The sequence below is a fragment of the Acipenser ruthenus genome, chromosome 39 (genome assembly GCF_902713425.1).
Source record: "Acipenser ruthenus chromosome 39, fAciRut3.2 maternal haplotype, whole genome shotgun sequence".
Taxonomy (NCBI): Eukaryota; Metazoa; Chordata; class Actinopteri; order Acipenseriformes; family Acipenseridae; genus Acipenser; species Acipenser ruthenus.
The window spans coordinates 6,726,245-6,742,036 of NC_081227.1; the positions used below are offsets into that span (position 1 = coordinate 6,726,245).

At 50.6% G+C, this 15,792-nt stretch overlaps 1 protein-coding gene across 2 annotated transcripts in view; it reads left to right on the plus strand.

The window, feature by feature from the left end:
- LOC117966675 (cell adhesion molecule-related/down-regulated by oncogenes-like) overlaps positions 1-14,362 on the plus strand; it is a 44,779-nt gene extending 30,417 nt beyond the window's left edge. The window contains exons 14-20 of one of the 2 annotated variants that reach the window (XM_034913232.2): positions 48-153; positions 2,079-2,201; positions 3,379-3,609; positions 4,348-4,583; positions 5,498-5,577; positions 7,031-7,293; positions 9,813-14,362. In XM_034913232.2, coding sequence (XP_034769123.2) covers positions 48-153; positions 2,079-2,201; positions 3,379-3,609; positions 4,348-4,583; positions 5,498-5,577; positions 7,031-7,293; positions 9,813-9,976 — 1,203 coding nt within the window. In that variant the 3' untranslated portion in view covers positions 9,977-14,362. The remainder of the gene's footprint in view (positions 1-47; positions 154-2,078; positions 2,202-3,378; positions 3,610-4,347; positions 4,584-5,497; positions 5,578-7,030; positions 7,294-9,812) is intronic. The other variant, XM_034913233.2, reaches the window with a different exon arrangement.
- The last annotated feature ends 1,430 nt before the right edge of the window (positions 14,363-15,792 follow it).

The window sequence follows — 15,792 nt, forward strand, 5'->3', positions numbered from 1 at the left end:
CTCTCTCTCTCTCTCTCTCTCTCTCTCTCTCTCTCTCCTTCCTCCAGTACACCTCCTCAAGCAACAACAACACCCCCATCCAGGGCTTCTACATCTACTACAGGCCCACTGACAGCGACAACGACAGTGACTACAAGAGGGACCTCGTGGAAGGTGAGAGCTGGGACCAGTGCAGTGCTGGAGTGATGCAGAGCCTGGGACTGGGAGGCAGCGTGGGCTACTGGTTACAACCGAGGGACTGGGAGGCAGCGTGGGCTACTGGTTAGAGCTTGGTGACTGGGAGCGAGGTTCGAGCTGGGGGACTGGGAGGGAGGAGGTGTGGTCTAGTGGTTAGTGCTCAGGGTCTGGGAGGGAGGCAGGACTTGGCTATAAATTGTTTCGGTTTACTAATGGGGCAGTGAAAATGCCTCTTTAATAAAGAGGTGCCTTGGTAATGGCCCAGAACTGTAACCCTAAACCAGGCTGAGCTCGGAGCTCCTAATTGCCGGCTGGAATGTTAACTCCACAGCCCCTCGTATTTCCCTTGCTAAGCACTTTAGAGTTTTAATTGGGTCCAACAATTAGCTGCTTTCACTGGTTATGTTTCCGCTGTTCCCATGTTGCAAGCGACAGTTCACACAGTGCTGCCCCCTGCTGGCAGCGAACTGCTACTACACGCACACACAGGAAATTCCCTCTCATTAGGTGCAGATGGTCATCCATCATCACTGCCATAAACTCAATATTTCTTTCTGTGTATGAAGTATGCTTTTCATTGAACCTGCTTGAGTGGATATATAGTCACCCAGAAGTGTCTGTCTGTCTGTCTATCTGTCGCTTCCTTCCTACCTGTCTGTGTCTGTCGCTCCCTCTGTGTGTCAGTCTGTCTGTCTGTCACTCCCTCTGTCTGTCTGTCACTCCCTCTGTCTGTCGCTCCCTCTCTATCTGTCTGTCTGTCACTCCCTCTGTCTGTCTGTCTGTCTGTCTGTCTGTGTCTGTCACTCCCTCTGTGTCTGCCTGTCGTTCCCTCTCTATCAGTCTGTCTGTCTGTCTGCCTGTCTGTGTCTGTCACTCCCTCTGTCTGTGTCTGTCGCTCCCTCTGTCTGTCTGTCTGTCGCTCCCTCTATCTGTCAGTCTGTCTGTCGCTCCCTCTCTGTCTGTGTCTGTCGCTCCCTCTATCTGTCAGTCTGTCTGTCGCTCCCTCTGTCTGTCTGTCTGTCTGTCTGTCTGTCGCTCCCTCTCTATCTGTCTGTGTCTGTCACTCCCTCTTATCTGTCTGTCTGTCTGTCGCTCCCTCTCTGTCTGTCTCTCTGTCTCTTAGCTGTATCTGCTCCAGTCCTTGTTTCAGAGTCGTGAGCTCCTGTGTTGAGGGTGAAGTCTTTGCTTCCCAGTTGTCCAGCAGTTCTTGTCGTTGTTCAGAGTTGTGTGGAGAATGAGCAGCCCGGCGCCCCGGGGGGAGGAGTTTCAGGGGCTGCTGATTTCCAGCTGCCGCTGCGGAGGCTCGTGGCTGACTTTGAACTGGGAATGCTGGAGCACCGCCAGGAAAAACACAACAGCGCCTTATAAGGAGGCTGTGTGGATAGGAATGCCGGAGAGAGAGAGAGGAGAGGGAGATGAGAGGAAGGGAGAGAGGAAGGCCCGGGATTTAGTCCAGTATTGAAGCTCAGGGTATTGTCATGATCCAGAATGATATGTGTATTTTTAAGACAGGTCTAGTTTCTTTCTCCTCTTTCTCTTGTCACACTGTAAAGGAGACCCCAGTGCTGAGCTTTATTTGCCCTGGAGGTCTGGCATTGCACTTTCTTTTACAAGGGAGTCAGGATCAAATCCGAAACTGTAATCGACAAAGAGATCACGCATCAGCGTGTTGAAACACTGCACAGCTCAGAGCAGGACAAAGTGCAAAACATTCTCTGGAAACAGTGAAAGAGTCTTATCTGATCATCATTATCATAATAGAAGCCTATATAATCATCCATTTCACACTTACAGAAGTAGAACAGTGCAGCGTTTCAAATCTGTTTATTCTGAGATCTCCCATTTCCCCCCCTCCCTCTGCCCCCCTCCCCTCCCTCTGCCCCCCCTCTCTCCCGTCACAGGTATGAAGCAGTGGCACCTGATCAGCCACCTGCAGCCCGAGACCTCCTACGACATCAAGATGCAATGCTTCAACGAGGGAGGGGAGAGCGAGTACAGCAACGTCATGATCTGTGAGACCAGAGGTGAGGAGGGACGCGGGGACGCACAGGGACAGGGACACACAGAGACGCGGTCTTCATCGCCGTGTGCCTGTGGAGGGGGCACACAGTGCTCTTTCTAGAATTAAACCTTCCCTCCTAGTGGAACAGGTCATGGTTGTGGGGGTAAGGACAACAGTACAGTAAAACTCTCAGAAGCTGGTATCCAGGTGTCTTTCAATTGAAGACGCTTGTCAAAGAGCTCCACTGGTTTCTTTGAGCTTTGCCGTGGATGTAAACACGGTCTTGGCTTCGGCTCCTGAATATTACATAAATGTGGAGCTGCTTTCTTCTCTCTCTCTCTCTTGTAAACAGAGCCCCCATTGTCTGTGCTCCCTGCTCCCCTGGAGCGCACAGACTCTGTAACACAGGAGAACTTGGCAGGGCACCTGTAACCTGGGGGCAGGGTTCTGTTTCGTGCTGGAATGCGTTACCTAACGATGTCAAGTCACACAGCACAGCGGCCCGGGGTTGTTTAAGAACGCTGTTATTTTAAGCCTGGCTGGAGGTGTATCCTGTCCCTGCGGAGATTCAACACGCAGTTACATCGTTAAGCCACAGTGTGTCGCTGTGTGCTATGCAGAGATCCTATTCTGAGATTGCAGCATATGTGAAATTGCATGAACCGGTTATTCGGACTGAGCTCTCCTCAGGTGAGGGCTCATTTTACCATTTCAGGTGAAGCAACGGAACAAACAGCTGCCTGGGATTGTGTGGATTTCTGTTCTCCACAGTCATCACAACCCAAGCAGCTGTTGCTTCACTTGTTTCACTTTGAATGGTAAATTAGCCCGATCAAAGAGACCCTCGCCTGATTGTCAGGTCTCCATCCAAATAACCCATCGATGGGCTTGTGCAGCACTAATTGGAAATTCTTGTATATTTTGTACTGGAGCTACTGAAACCCCATTCAGTTTCCAAAGACCTGAGCTGGAAGGGATCCAGAGTTCAGCTGCACTAGCCTGAAGCCTGTGTGCATGTCCTAACTCTCTCTCTCTCTCTCCTCCCTCCCTCCCTCCCTCTCCCTCTCTCCCTCTCTCCCTCTCTCTCTCTCTCCTCTCTCTCTCTCTCTCTCTCTCTCTCTCTCTCTCTCTCTCTCTCTCTCTCTCTCTCTCTCTCTCTCTCTCCCTTCCTCTCTCTCTCTCTCTCTCTCTCGTTGCAGTGAAGCGTGCTCCTGGAGCCTCAGATTTCCCTCCAGTCCCCCCGAAGGACCTGGCCACCCCCCCGAGCCCGTCGGAGCGGGGGGTGGGCGGGGGTGTCCTGGGCTCCAGCCCCCGCAGCTCCGACATGCTGTACCTGATCGTGGGCAGCGTGCTGGGGGTCATGGTGCTCATCCTGCTGGTCTTCATCGCCATGTGTCTGTGGAAGAACCGGCAGCAGAACGCCCTGCACAGTCAGTATCCTCTCCTCTCAACCCTCCTACTCTCCTCCTTTCCTCTCAACTCTGAACCCACCTCCTCTCCTCTCAACCCTCCTACTCTCCTCCTCTCCTCTCAACCCTCCTACTCTCCTCCTTTCCTCTCAACTCTGAACCCTCCTCCTCTCCTCTCAACCCTCCTACTCTCCTCCTTTCCTCTCAACTCTGAACCCTCCTCCTCTCCTCTCAACCCTCCTACTCTCCTCCTTTCCTCTCAACTCTGAACCCTCCTCCTCTCCTCTCAACCCTCCTACTCTCCTCCTTTCCTCTCAACTCTGAACCCTCCTCCTCTCCTCTCAACCCTCCTACTCTCCTCCTTTCCTCTCAACTCTGAACCCTCCTCCTCTCCTCTCAACCCTCCTACTCTCCTCCTTTCCTCTCAACTCTGAACTCTCCTCCTCTCCTCTCAACCCTCCTACTCTCCTCCTCTCCTCTCAACCCTCCTCCTCTCCTCTCAACCCTCCTCCTCTCCTCTGCTCTCCCCTCCTCCTTCAATCCCCCCTTAGTTCTCCCCTCTTCTTTAGTTCAAGGGGTGTTTATCACATTTAAGTTCATTCGTTAGACCGTTAAAGGAATTCTTTTTGCATGCTTTAATAAAAATGATTTGTCAGCCTCCTATGCCACTAAAGTCCGGGTTCACTGTAAAAGCTTGTAAACTGATGATAAGGTGAAGCAGCAGCAGAGCTGGTGTGAGCGTCTCCTTTGCCTCCTCAGAGTACGACCCCCCCGGGTACCTGTACCAGGGCGTGGAGATGAGCGCTCACATGCTGGAGTACACCACACTGCCCAGGACCGGACGCATCAACGGCAGCCTTCATGCCCTGAGCAACGGCTGCCCTCACCTGCACCTCAAAGTGGGCAACGGGGGGGGTCTGAACGGGGGCAACGGCCTCTACCCCGGCCTGGACGGGACCCTGGAGTACGAGCACCCCCCTCACCACCTCCCTAACGTGAGTCTGTCTGTCTGTCTGTCTGTCCTCGCCACCTCCCTACGTGAGTCTGTCTGTCTGTCTGTCTGTCTGTCTGTCCTCATCACCTCCCTAACGTAAGTCTGTCTGTCTGTCTATCTGTCCTCATCACCTCCCTAACATGAGTCTGTCTGTCTGTCTGTCCATCCTCACCACCTCCCTAACGTGAGTCTCTGTCTGTCTGTCTGTCCTCATCACCTCCCTAACGTGAGTCTGTCTGTCTGTCTGTCCTCATCACCTCCCTAACGTGAGTCTGTCTGTCTGTCTATCTGTCCTCATCACCTCCCTAACGTGAGTCTGTCTGTCTGTCTGTCTGTCCTCATCACCTCCCTAACGTGAGTCTGTCTGTCTGTCTGTCCATCCTCACCACCTCCCTAACGTGAGTCTGTCTGTCTCTGTCTGTCTGTCTCTGTGTGTGTCAGTGTGCGTGTCTCTGCGTGTGTCAGTGTGCATGTCTCTGCGTGTGTCAGTGTGCGTGTCTCTGCGTGTGTCAGTGTGCGTGTGTCAGTGTGCGTGTGTCAGTGTGCGTGTCTCTGCGTGTGTCAGTGTGCGTGTCTCTGCGTGTGTCGGTGTGCGTGTCTCTGCGTGTGTCAGTGTGCGTGTCTCTGCGTGTGTCAGCATGCGTGTCTCTGCGTGTGTCAGCGTGCGTGTCTCTGCGTGTGTCAGCGTGCGTGTCTCTGCGTGTGTCAGCGTGCGTGTCTCTGCGTGTGTCAGCGTGCGTGTCTCTGCGTGTGTCAGCGTGCGTGTCTCTGCGTGTGTCAGCGTGCGTGTCTCTGCGTGTGTCAGCGCGCGTGTCTCTGCGTGTGTCAGTGTGCGTGTCTCTGTGTGTGTCAGTTATTAAGTTTCCTTTCCCCACTTAACTCTCTGTGTTTCTTCCTTCCTGTTCTGATTGGCAGGGGGGCGGGATGTACAGCGCGTTGCCCCAATCGGATCCCTCGGAGTGTCTGAGCTGTCGAAACTGCCGCAACAACAACAGGTCAGAACCGTCGCCATCGAGCCAGAGACAAGAGCGCTTTGCTGCAGTGTGGAAGGCAGGGGGTTTGAGGAGCTCAGTGGTTAGATAAAGAAAGCGCTGGGCTGCAGTGTGGAAGGCAGGGGGTTTGAGGAGCTCAGTGGTTAGATAAAGAAAGCGCTGGGCTGCAGTGTGGAAGGCAGGGGGTTTGAGGAGCTCAGTGGTTAGATAAAGAAAGCGCTGGGCTGCAGTGTGGAAGGCAGGGGGTTTGAGGAGCTCAGTGGTTAGATAATGAAAGCGCTGGGCTGCAGTGTGGAAGGCAGCGGGTTTGAGTAGCTCTGGTCTGCAGTTGTGAATGTGATAACAGTGAGCAGAATGACTCGCACCGCTCCCTCCGAGTATTGGAGAGAATCGGCTGTGCTGTGCGAGAACCCCCCCGGTCCAGCCCGGCTTGTTTATGTGTTCTAGCAGCTCTCACACTAACAGTTTACACTGCGCGCACACAGCGGCTCGTGTTAACAAGCCCTCTGTTTATTTGTCTTTGATCCCAGGGAAAGTGGATGTTTAAATGTTTATAAAAAGCTTTTGGGTGCCGCACTGTGATCACAGATAGAGAAGCTGCTGGAGGCTTTTTTTTTATGAATGGGGAAAAGGCTTCAGTTTTGCGTGTGTTTCCATGTGTGTCTGATTGACATGCAGGGAAACTTAAATGAAACACAAGAAGGCTGTGTCTCAGTGCCTGCCAGTTTTAACACTAGTTTCTGGAGCTGACTGATCAGAAGCCCCCCCCCCCCCATCGCAGAATGAGATGCCAATGCTTGCGCCCTGCTCACACTCCTGTTTACGTGGATGTGAATCTGTTAACAGCATGGTAATAACCAGGACTTCACAGAAACGTGCAATCTTCTTGGCAGAACGGCATTCTCAATCCCGGTGATATTTCTATTTCCAGACTAGTTGTCTCTTGAAATTCAGGCTGAATGATAATTATAACCAATTGATATCCCCCAGACTGTGCTTTGAAGTTGTGTAGAGCTGCGATCAGTCCGAATCTCTCAAAGGTGCATCGGTGCCAAGACTTTTAAACCTGCATCGTTCAATTCTGGTTGGAATTTGCAATTGCTCTGTGTGCGAAACCATGAAAAAAATAAAAGGCATTTTTCATGCTAACATTGCTTATTTTTATTAGAGATTAATGGTAAGAGATCTCCTGTTGTCAAAGGCTTTGCATCTGATTGGCTGCTTTAATTAGCGAGTAACATTGAGACTGCAGCTGATTGGCTGTTTTAATTAGCGAGTAACCTTGAGACTGCAGCTGATTGGCTGTTTTAATTAGTGAGTTACATTGGGACTGCAGCTGATTGGCTGGTTTAATTAGTGAGTTACATTGGGACTGCAGCTGATTGGCTAGTTTAATCAGCGATTAACATTGGGACTGCAGCTTTTTGGAGTGTCAAGACTTTTCTTTCATGTTCAGCAGATGTTTCTCCAAAACCAACGGCACTCTTCCCATAATGCACCACGTGGGGCCCTGTCGCCAAGACAATCTGGAGATGGTGCCCCTGAGCCACGTGACCACGCCCCCCCACTGCGACACCAGCGCCCCCGAACTCCCAGAGTGCCATGGGGAGATGGGAGAGGAGGGGCAGGAGCCTGGGGAGGACACGCCCCCACCTCTTTCCCAGCATCCCTGCTGCCAGTTAGGGGAGCTGCACCAGGAATGTCAAGAGGAAGAGCAAGGTAGGAATCAGACCACTGAGCTATGCAAACACACTGCAGCACAGCACTGACTGAGCTACTCAAACACACTGCAGCACAGCCCTGTGACTGAGCTACTCAAACACACTGCAGCACAGCCCTGTGACTGAGCTACTCAAACACACTGCAGCACAGCCCTGTGACCACTGAGCTACGCAAACACACTGCAGCACAGCCCTGCGACTGAGCTACGCAAACACACTGCAGCACAGCACTGACTGAGCTACGCAAACACACTGCAGCACAGCACTGACTGAGCTACGCAAACACACTGCAGCACAGCCCTGACTGAGCTACGCAAACACACTGCAGCACAGCCCTGACTGAGCTACGCAAACACACTGCAGCACAGCCCTCTGACCACTGAGCTACGCAAACACACTGCAGCACAGCCCTGACTGAGCTACGCAAACACACTGCAGCACAGCACTGACTGAGCTACTCAAACACACTGCAGCACAGCCCTGTGACTGAGCTACTCAAACACACTGCAGCACAGCCCTGTGACTGAGCTACTCAAACACACTGCAGCACAGCCCTGTGACCACTGAGCTACGCAAACACACTGCAGCACAGCCCTGCGACTGAGCTACGCAAACACACTGCAGCACAGCACTGACTGAGCTACGCAAACACACTGCAGCACAGCACTGACTGAGCTACGCAAACACACTGCAGCACAGCCCTGACTGAGCTACGCAAACACACTGCAGCACAGCCCTGACTGAGCTACGCAAACACACTGCAGCACAGCCCTCTGACCACTGAGCTACGCAAACACACTGCAGCACAGCCCTGACTGAGCTACGCAAACACACTGCAGCACAGCACTGACTGAGCTACGCAAACACACTGCAGCACAGCCCTGACTGAGCTACGCAAACACACTGCAGCACAGCCCTCTGACCACTGAGCTACGCAAACACACTGCAGCACAGCCCTGTGACTGAGCTACTCAAACACACTGCAGCACAGCCCTCTGACCACTGAGCTACGCAAACACACTGCAGCACAGCCCTGTGACTGAGCTACGCAAACACACTGCAGCACAGCCCTCTGACCACTGAGCTACGCAAACACACTGCAGCACAGCCCTGTGACTGAGCTACTCAAACACACTGCAGCACAGCCCTGACCTGAGCTACGCAAACACACTGCAGCACAGCACTGACTGAGCTACGCAAACACACTGCAGCACAGCCCTCTGACCACTGAGCTACGCAAACACACTGCAGCACAGCCCTGTGACTGAGCTACTCAAACACACTGCAGCACAGCCCTGACTGAGCTACACAAACACACTGCAGCACAGCCCTGACTGAGCTACGCAAACACACTGCAGCACAGCCCTGCGACTGAGCTACGCAAACACACTGCAGCACAGCACTGACTGAGCTACTCAAACACACTGCAGCACAGCCCTGCGACTGAGCTACGCAAACACACTGCAGCACAGCCCTGACTGAGCTACGCAAACACACTGCAACACAGCCCTCTGACCACTGAGCTACGCAAACACACTGCAGCACAGCCCTGTGACTGAGCTACTCAAACACACTGCAGCACAGCCCTGACCTGAGCTACGCAAACACACTGCAGCACAGCACTGACTGAGCTACGCAAACACACTGCAGCACAGCCCTCTGACCACTGAGCTACGCAAACACACTGCAGCACAGCCCTGTGACTGAGCTACTCAAACACACTGCAGCACAGCCCTGACTGAGCTACACAAACACACTGCAGCACAGCCCTGACTGAGCTACGCAAACACACTGCAGCACAGCCCTGCGACTGAGCTACGCAAACACACTGCAGCACAGCCCTGACTGAGCTACGCAAACACACTGCAGCACAGCCCTGCGACTGAGCTACGCAAACACACTGCAGCACAGCCCTGACTGAGCTACGCAAACACACTGCAGCACAGCCCTGCGACTGAGCTACGCAAACACACTGCAGCACAGCCCTGTGACTGAGCTACTCAAACACACTGCAGCACAGCCCTCTGACCACTGAGCTACGCAAACACACTGCAGCACAGCCCTGTGACTGAGCTACGCAAACACACTGCAGCACAGCCCTGACTGAGCTACGCAAACACACTGCAGCACAGCCCTGCGACTGAGCTACGCAAACACACTGCAGCACAGCCCTGACTGAGCTACGCAAACACACTGCAGCACAGCCCTGCGACTGAGCTACGCAAACACACTGCAGCACAGCCCTGCAACTGAGCTACGCAGACACACTGCAGCACAGCCCTGTGACTGAGCTATTCAAACACACTGCAGCACAGCCCTCTGACCACTGAGCTACGCAAACACTCTGCAGCACAGCCCTGCGACTGAGCTACTCAAACACACTGCAGCACAGCACTCTGACTGAGCTACTCAAACACACTGCCTTCCACACTGCAGCCCGGCACACTATCCACTCATTAATGACAGTATTGCAGTATGAGCTCACTCTTTTTCTCTCTCTCTCTCTCTTTCTTTAAGGAGAGGACGAGCCCTGCATGGAAATGGAAAGCCCAGTGTTTTGCTGGGAGCCTCTGTCTTTGCCTCCCTTGGACTGTAATGAGAAAACAGCCTGGATTTCAACAGGCACTGCAAAGGACAGCTCCTTAGAGGGCTTCATCCAGGCCCAGCTTCAGGAGACTTGAGGGGAGGAAACGAGAGCTAGAGACAGAGTGAGAGAGAGAGAGATGACTGTTTTGGTTTTCTATGAGCTGCACAGAGCTGAGGTCAAAGATCAAGAGAGAGACCGAAAAAGAACAAAAAAAACACCTTTAGACACTTATTTATTTTTTGTAGTAGTGAAATATTATTTCATATGAATGTATCTGTTTTTAAAAAAGAAAGTTTGCCTTTTTTATTATTTTATTATTATTATTAATAATAATATTATTATTATTTATGCTTTTTTATTAGCGTTTTTGTTTTTGCCAGCCACACAGTGTGGAGTTTAGACTTTTTATGTATAAAGTTTTGTACAAAAAAAAATAATTATAAAGAGAAACTATAGAAGATTTTTTTTTTTTTGTTGTTCCCTGTCGATCAAAACTCAAAGCACTTCTTGAACAAGGGAAACTGAGTTCAAACTGGCTACTGCAACCTAACGACCGACCACCTGCTGTCCCTCTGCCTGCCGCTACACTGCTTACCGGAGGCACGGGAGGATGGTCCTACCCGGCCGTACCGAGCAGGATCCTGCGATGTCAGTGAAAAAGTGCGTCTGACAGCACAGGCTGTGCCATGATCTGAACCTGCAAGTACAGCAGCGTGCGTTACTGCAAGAACAAAGACTTATGTACGCGAGTAGCACAGCTCACTGTGCTTGTGGACTGGACACAACTCTACAGATGGTCGCTGCCACCGCTTGCACCATTGTTGGACGCAGAGACAAAACTACCTTCCCATCCCATCCCATCCCATCCCGGTCCGGATTGAATTCAACGATGGTGCCGCCATTATAGTTATAAAGCTGTGGCGTTTCTGTGAACTCTGATTCAGCGCTGGTCCTGGGTCCAGACAGGGCTGGCTTGTCAAAGCCGCGTCCTTGACACTATCGGTGTTGCCGTGGTAATACGTTTCTCTTTGCTTTCCGTTACTGTACAGCCAGGTTTCACCGTGTACAGGACAGCGAGGACTGGAAAACGCAAACACTGCCGTGTAATACAGAACTAAACCAGACCTCTTGTCCTTCTGTGTTTGTATTTTTTTTCCACAGACCAGCATGCCAGTTGCCTGACTTCACTCACCCCTTCCCTAAAACCAGAAGCACGCACACAAGCAACAAATAGTCCGAATAGCGCCACTGATTTTTAGATCTCAAACATTCCAACAGCACACGCAAGTCTGGGGTTGATTTTATTTTCCCAGGGAGAAGCGTGTTTCTTTAGTTTTGTCTTGAAAACAAGCACTTCACTCGAGCAGAACCTTGAAAGAGCTTCAGGAAGCCTGTGTGTTTCCAAGTGGCTGCCGAGCCAGCCCCGTGTATCTGTGACCCCCTCCCCTCCTCGACAGCCGCACTGCACAGACACAAGGCCGCTCAGCAGCTGCTGTTTCTCAATCTGTATCTCAAGGTCTCGAGAGGAATGTGTGTCCAGTGAACGCCAGGAATAAACCTCACTGGACTGAATCCGTGTTACAAAAACAAACCCAGGGGACTGAGCGTCACCTGTCCAGGCCTGACCGTTACAAACAGAGCTGCGCATGATTTTAAAGTCAGATTCAGAAATAGGATGAGAAATAATGTTTTTATCTCAAAACTATGTTGTGCTTGTGTTAGTAGTTTGGGGGTTTACTTCTCATACCATGGGCAGCTTTTACATCTGTTTTAAATTGTATTTTTATGTTACTGATGGAATGATTCTGTTTTCCTGCCAAGAGGCCCACATTTGAAAATGAAAGACACTAATATGTCAAACAGAGCTGAGACTATGATGGGAGACGCAGTGCAGCGCAGGTTGGTTGCAGGTGTCAGGTTGGGGGTGGGGGGTTTTATAACAGAGATACCAGCTCATCCATGCGCCAGGGCTTGTTCTTATTGTAGGGAGGTGATGTGGCGTGGCTATACTTAGCATGTCCTGCATGCATGACTTCCTGTCAGCCGTGGCACAGACGCTTCCTCCTGTTATTTTTGGAAGCCCGGGCTGGCAGACTCAGGCATGTTGGACTCTGCTCCCTCCTGGTCTGTCTCCAGACAAGTCTTACGAGGAAGGAGAGGAGCCTCTTCTGTCTAGCCGCCCTGATCTCTGGCGTCCAACGGCCAGCACACCTCAGAACAAGGAGAATCCCTTTGAGCGAGCAGCTGCAGATGTTTTAAAGTGCTTGATAACTCTGGAAGGGGACGGTTTGCTTTTTCACGCTGAGAGAAGCTGCATTATAAACTCGGTGAACTAGGACAGATGTGGAATTCGGGTCAAAGCGCTTCAAACGCGAAGGCCCGTGCAGTTACCGCCCCCGCCCCTGTGAAACCAGCCTCGCTCTGACTTCCAAGAGGCTGTAACTAACTCGGTTGGCACCAGACTGCGTTGGGCTGCAGTGTTTACCTAAATAATTGGTCCTCCTGTTTTAGTTTATTGTCTGTTTTGACTGCTGTTAAACTCTTGTGTCTAGTGCCAGCACAACGGGGTAAATAAATCTAAACAACAACATCCCTGTTTAGATTTGACTGGGACTGCTCCACAAAACACTGGGGCTTGAGATGGAGAAACCTCTGCTGTAGCTCCAGGCTTCCAGTGTTTGTGTGTGTGTGTTTATTTCACATGCAGTAGCAGTGTGGCTTTCTCCCCAGCTCATAAACATCACCTGCGACTAGCCTGTCTATCAAATAAGGAAATAAAACACGGTTTATACTGAATCGCTGGCAGGCAGAAAGCATGCAAGCAGTCTTGCAAAGCTAAGCCCTGCTCACAGAGTGATCGTAGCAGCTCTGAGAAGATCTTCTGTGCAGGACATGGTGTAGAGAGAGACAGACAGAGAGGCAAGGTTGTGCCTTAATTGAAAATCAACTGGAGAAAAAGGTAGCCAGGTTTTTCAAATTATTAAAAAGGTTATTTGTGCTGAAGTGTGCATTCTGTGTTTTTTCATATGGTTTGTACTGTGGAATGTAGCATGTTAGAGAAAGTGGTGGGATGCAGTGTGGAAGGCAGCGGGTTCGAGTAGCTCAGTGTTTAGATAAAGAAAGCACTGGGCTGCAGTGTGGAAGGCAGTGGGTTTGAGGAGCTCAGTGGTTAGATAAAGAAAGTGCTGGGCTGCAGTGTGGAAGGCAGGGGGTTTGAGGAGCTCAGTGGTTAGATAATGAAAGCGCTGGGCTGCAGTGTGGAAGGCAGGGGGTTTGAGGAGCTCAGTGGTTAGATAATGAAAGCGCTGGGCTGCAGTGTGAAAGGCAGGGGGTTTGAGGAGCTCAGTGGTTAGATAAAGAAAGCACTGGGCTGCAGTGTGGAAGGCAGTGGGGTTTGAGGAGCTCAGTGGTTAGATAAAGAAAGCGCTGGGCTGCAGTGTGGAAGGCAGGGGATTTGAGGAGCTCAGTGGTTAGATAAAGAAAGCGCTGGGCTGCAGTGTGGAAGGCAGTGGGGTTTGAGGAGCTCAGTGGTTAGATAAAGAAAGCGCTGGGCTGCAGTGTGGAAGGCAGGGGGTTTGAGGAGCTCAGTGGTTAGATAAAGAAAGCGCTGGGCTGCAGTGTGGAAGGCAGGGGGTTTGAGGAGCTCAGTGGTTAGATAAAGAAAGCGCTGGGCTGCAGTGTGGAAGGCAGGGGGTTTGAGGAGCTCAGTGGTTAGATAAAGAAAGCACTGGGCTGCAGTGTGGAAGGCAGGAGGTTTGAGTAGCTCAGTGGTTAGATAATGAAAGCGCTGGGCTGCAGTGTGGAAGGCAGTGGGTTTGAGGAGCTCAGTGGTTAGATAAAGAAAGCGCTGGGCTGCAGTGTGGAAGGTTTAGTAAAAGCTTTATCAACCCAAATTTGAAAGTGATTTTGCTGTTGAACTAGGAGGCAACAGCAGCTGTATTATAGAAACGACAGGTTGCCAATATTTACAACTCCCAGTGCATTGTGGAGCAGTAAACTGGTCATACTGGTAGCTGAATTCAAGACAGGGTATTTCAATTTGAACGGGGATGCACATCCTGTTTTCAAGGTTACAAAAAAATCTGGCTGTATGAGTGAACGACTTAGAAATGGACAATGTGGTGTAATGTACTCTCCGCAAAACCTTCCCAGTTCCAATAACCGCCAGAATAGTTTTTTTTATTTGACTGTTCTATTGTTTTTAAATATATTATTATTGTTGATGCTTTTTTATTCTGCTTGTGTTGCCTTTTTTCGAAGATAGCGTGTTCTAAAAGATGCATGTTTTTTACTTTTATATAGAAAACAAGACGACAGAAATACTCTATTTTCCTAATTAAAAACAAAACAAAACCCAAGGTTGTAATAGCGCTGTTGAAATTGTACATATTTCTATTGAATACAGTGTTGTAGCTCCAGGGAGGATGGCGGAGCGTTGTTTGTACGATAATGTTGTTAATAAAAGAGAATGCTGCTTTAATCCGGCTCGTTTTGTCGTCTGTTTTGCGCCATTCTCGGTTTACTTTCTTGACGTTATCAGCGCGGCCACAGAATGTAATATTTCAATGTCTAGAACCTCATTTTCTCGCACTTCGCATCCGTGCTCCAATGCAGGCACCGAACAATCTCATCTTTTAATACGGATCCCGTCTTATCAAGCGAAACAGCACGCGTAACACTGACGAATCAACCCAAACCACAATCAAAATCCTGCCCTGATTTACTGCAGCAGGACTGAATCACGCCTCGCACGGGATCAGAGGCGGAGAACTGGCGCATAGCACCCCCTGCAGGTAAGGTCCTGTTCCTGCAGTGCTGAGAGAAGTGGTGCGTGTGGGCAAGTATTGCTGTCAATGTGCGGACAAAACTTGAGAAAATGTCCCCACAAAGATAGTAACTCCTGAAGAAACGACGCGGGGACGTCCCCGCTTTGTAAAACACATTTTAAAGAAGTAGATATGCCTTCAAAATATATAAAAGTGCCAAAATATTTCGTTTGTTGTCGACTTTTCACCCTGTTTTGGTCTGACTGAAGTTAGAAATAGTAAATAAAAATATAGTGAGAGTCAATGAGAAGTCCCCACAAATATAGGAATACAAACGTACTGTGTGTGTGTGTGTGTGTGTGTGTGTGTGTGTGCGCGCGCTCATGCGTGTGTGCGTACGTGTGTTTGTGTGTGTGTGTGTGCGCTCGTGCGTGTGTGTGTGTGTGTGTGTATATGTGAGAGAGATTACCCTGGCCAGGTGATGAGAAGAGAGACACTCTAACAATGATGTTCTGTGTGCCAGTCTCAGGACTGACAACTCGGTGAAATCAGGAATGACAGAAAGAGAAAGAACGAGCACGGAACAGCCGAAGCTAGCCGCTGACAGAGCCCTGCAGCAGTGTCTCATGAGATGCAATGGGGATTATCTCAGGACAGGGCTGGGCTGTCTTTCCATCTTTCTGTCTTTCATCCTTTTATCTGGTCCATCTCTGAAGGTCCCTTTCAAGAAGCCAGCCCCCCATAAAACAAGCGCATTCATTGTCCTCCTGGAAACCCCCCCCTCCCCCAAATCTTACCTGTTAGCATTAACCTTCCCAGCGCACACAGAGCCATTCCCACAAGCTGACTCACACATCCCCACACTGAGTTCTCTATACTGTACTGTATTGAATGTGCTGGCTCTCAGATCCACAGCGCTGAGTTCTCTATACTGTACTGTATTGAATGTGCTGGCTCTCAGATCCACAGCGCTGAGTTCTCTATACTGTACTGTATTGAATGTGCTGGCTCTCAGATCCACAGCGCTGAGTTCTCTATACTGTACTGTATTGAATGTGCTGGCTCTCAGATCCACAGCGCTGAGTTCTCTATACTGTACTGTATTGAATGTGCTGGCTCTCAGATCCACAGCGCTGAGTTCTCT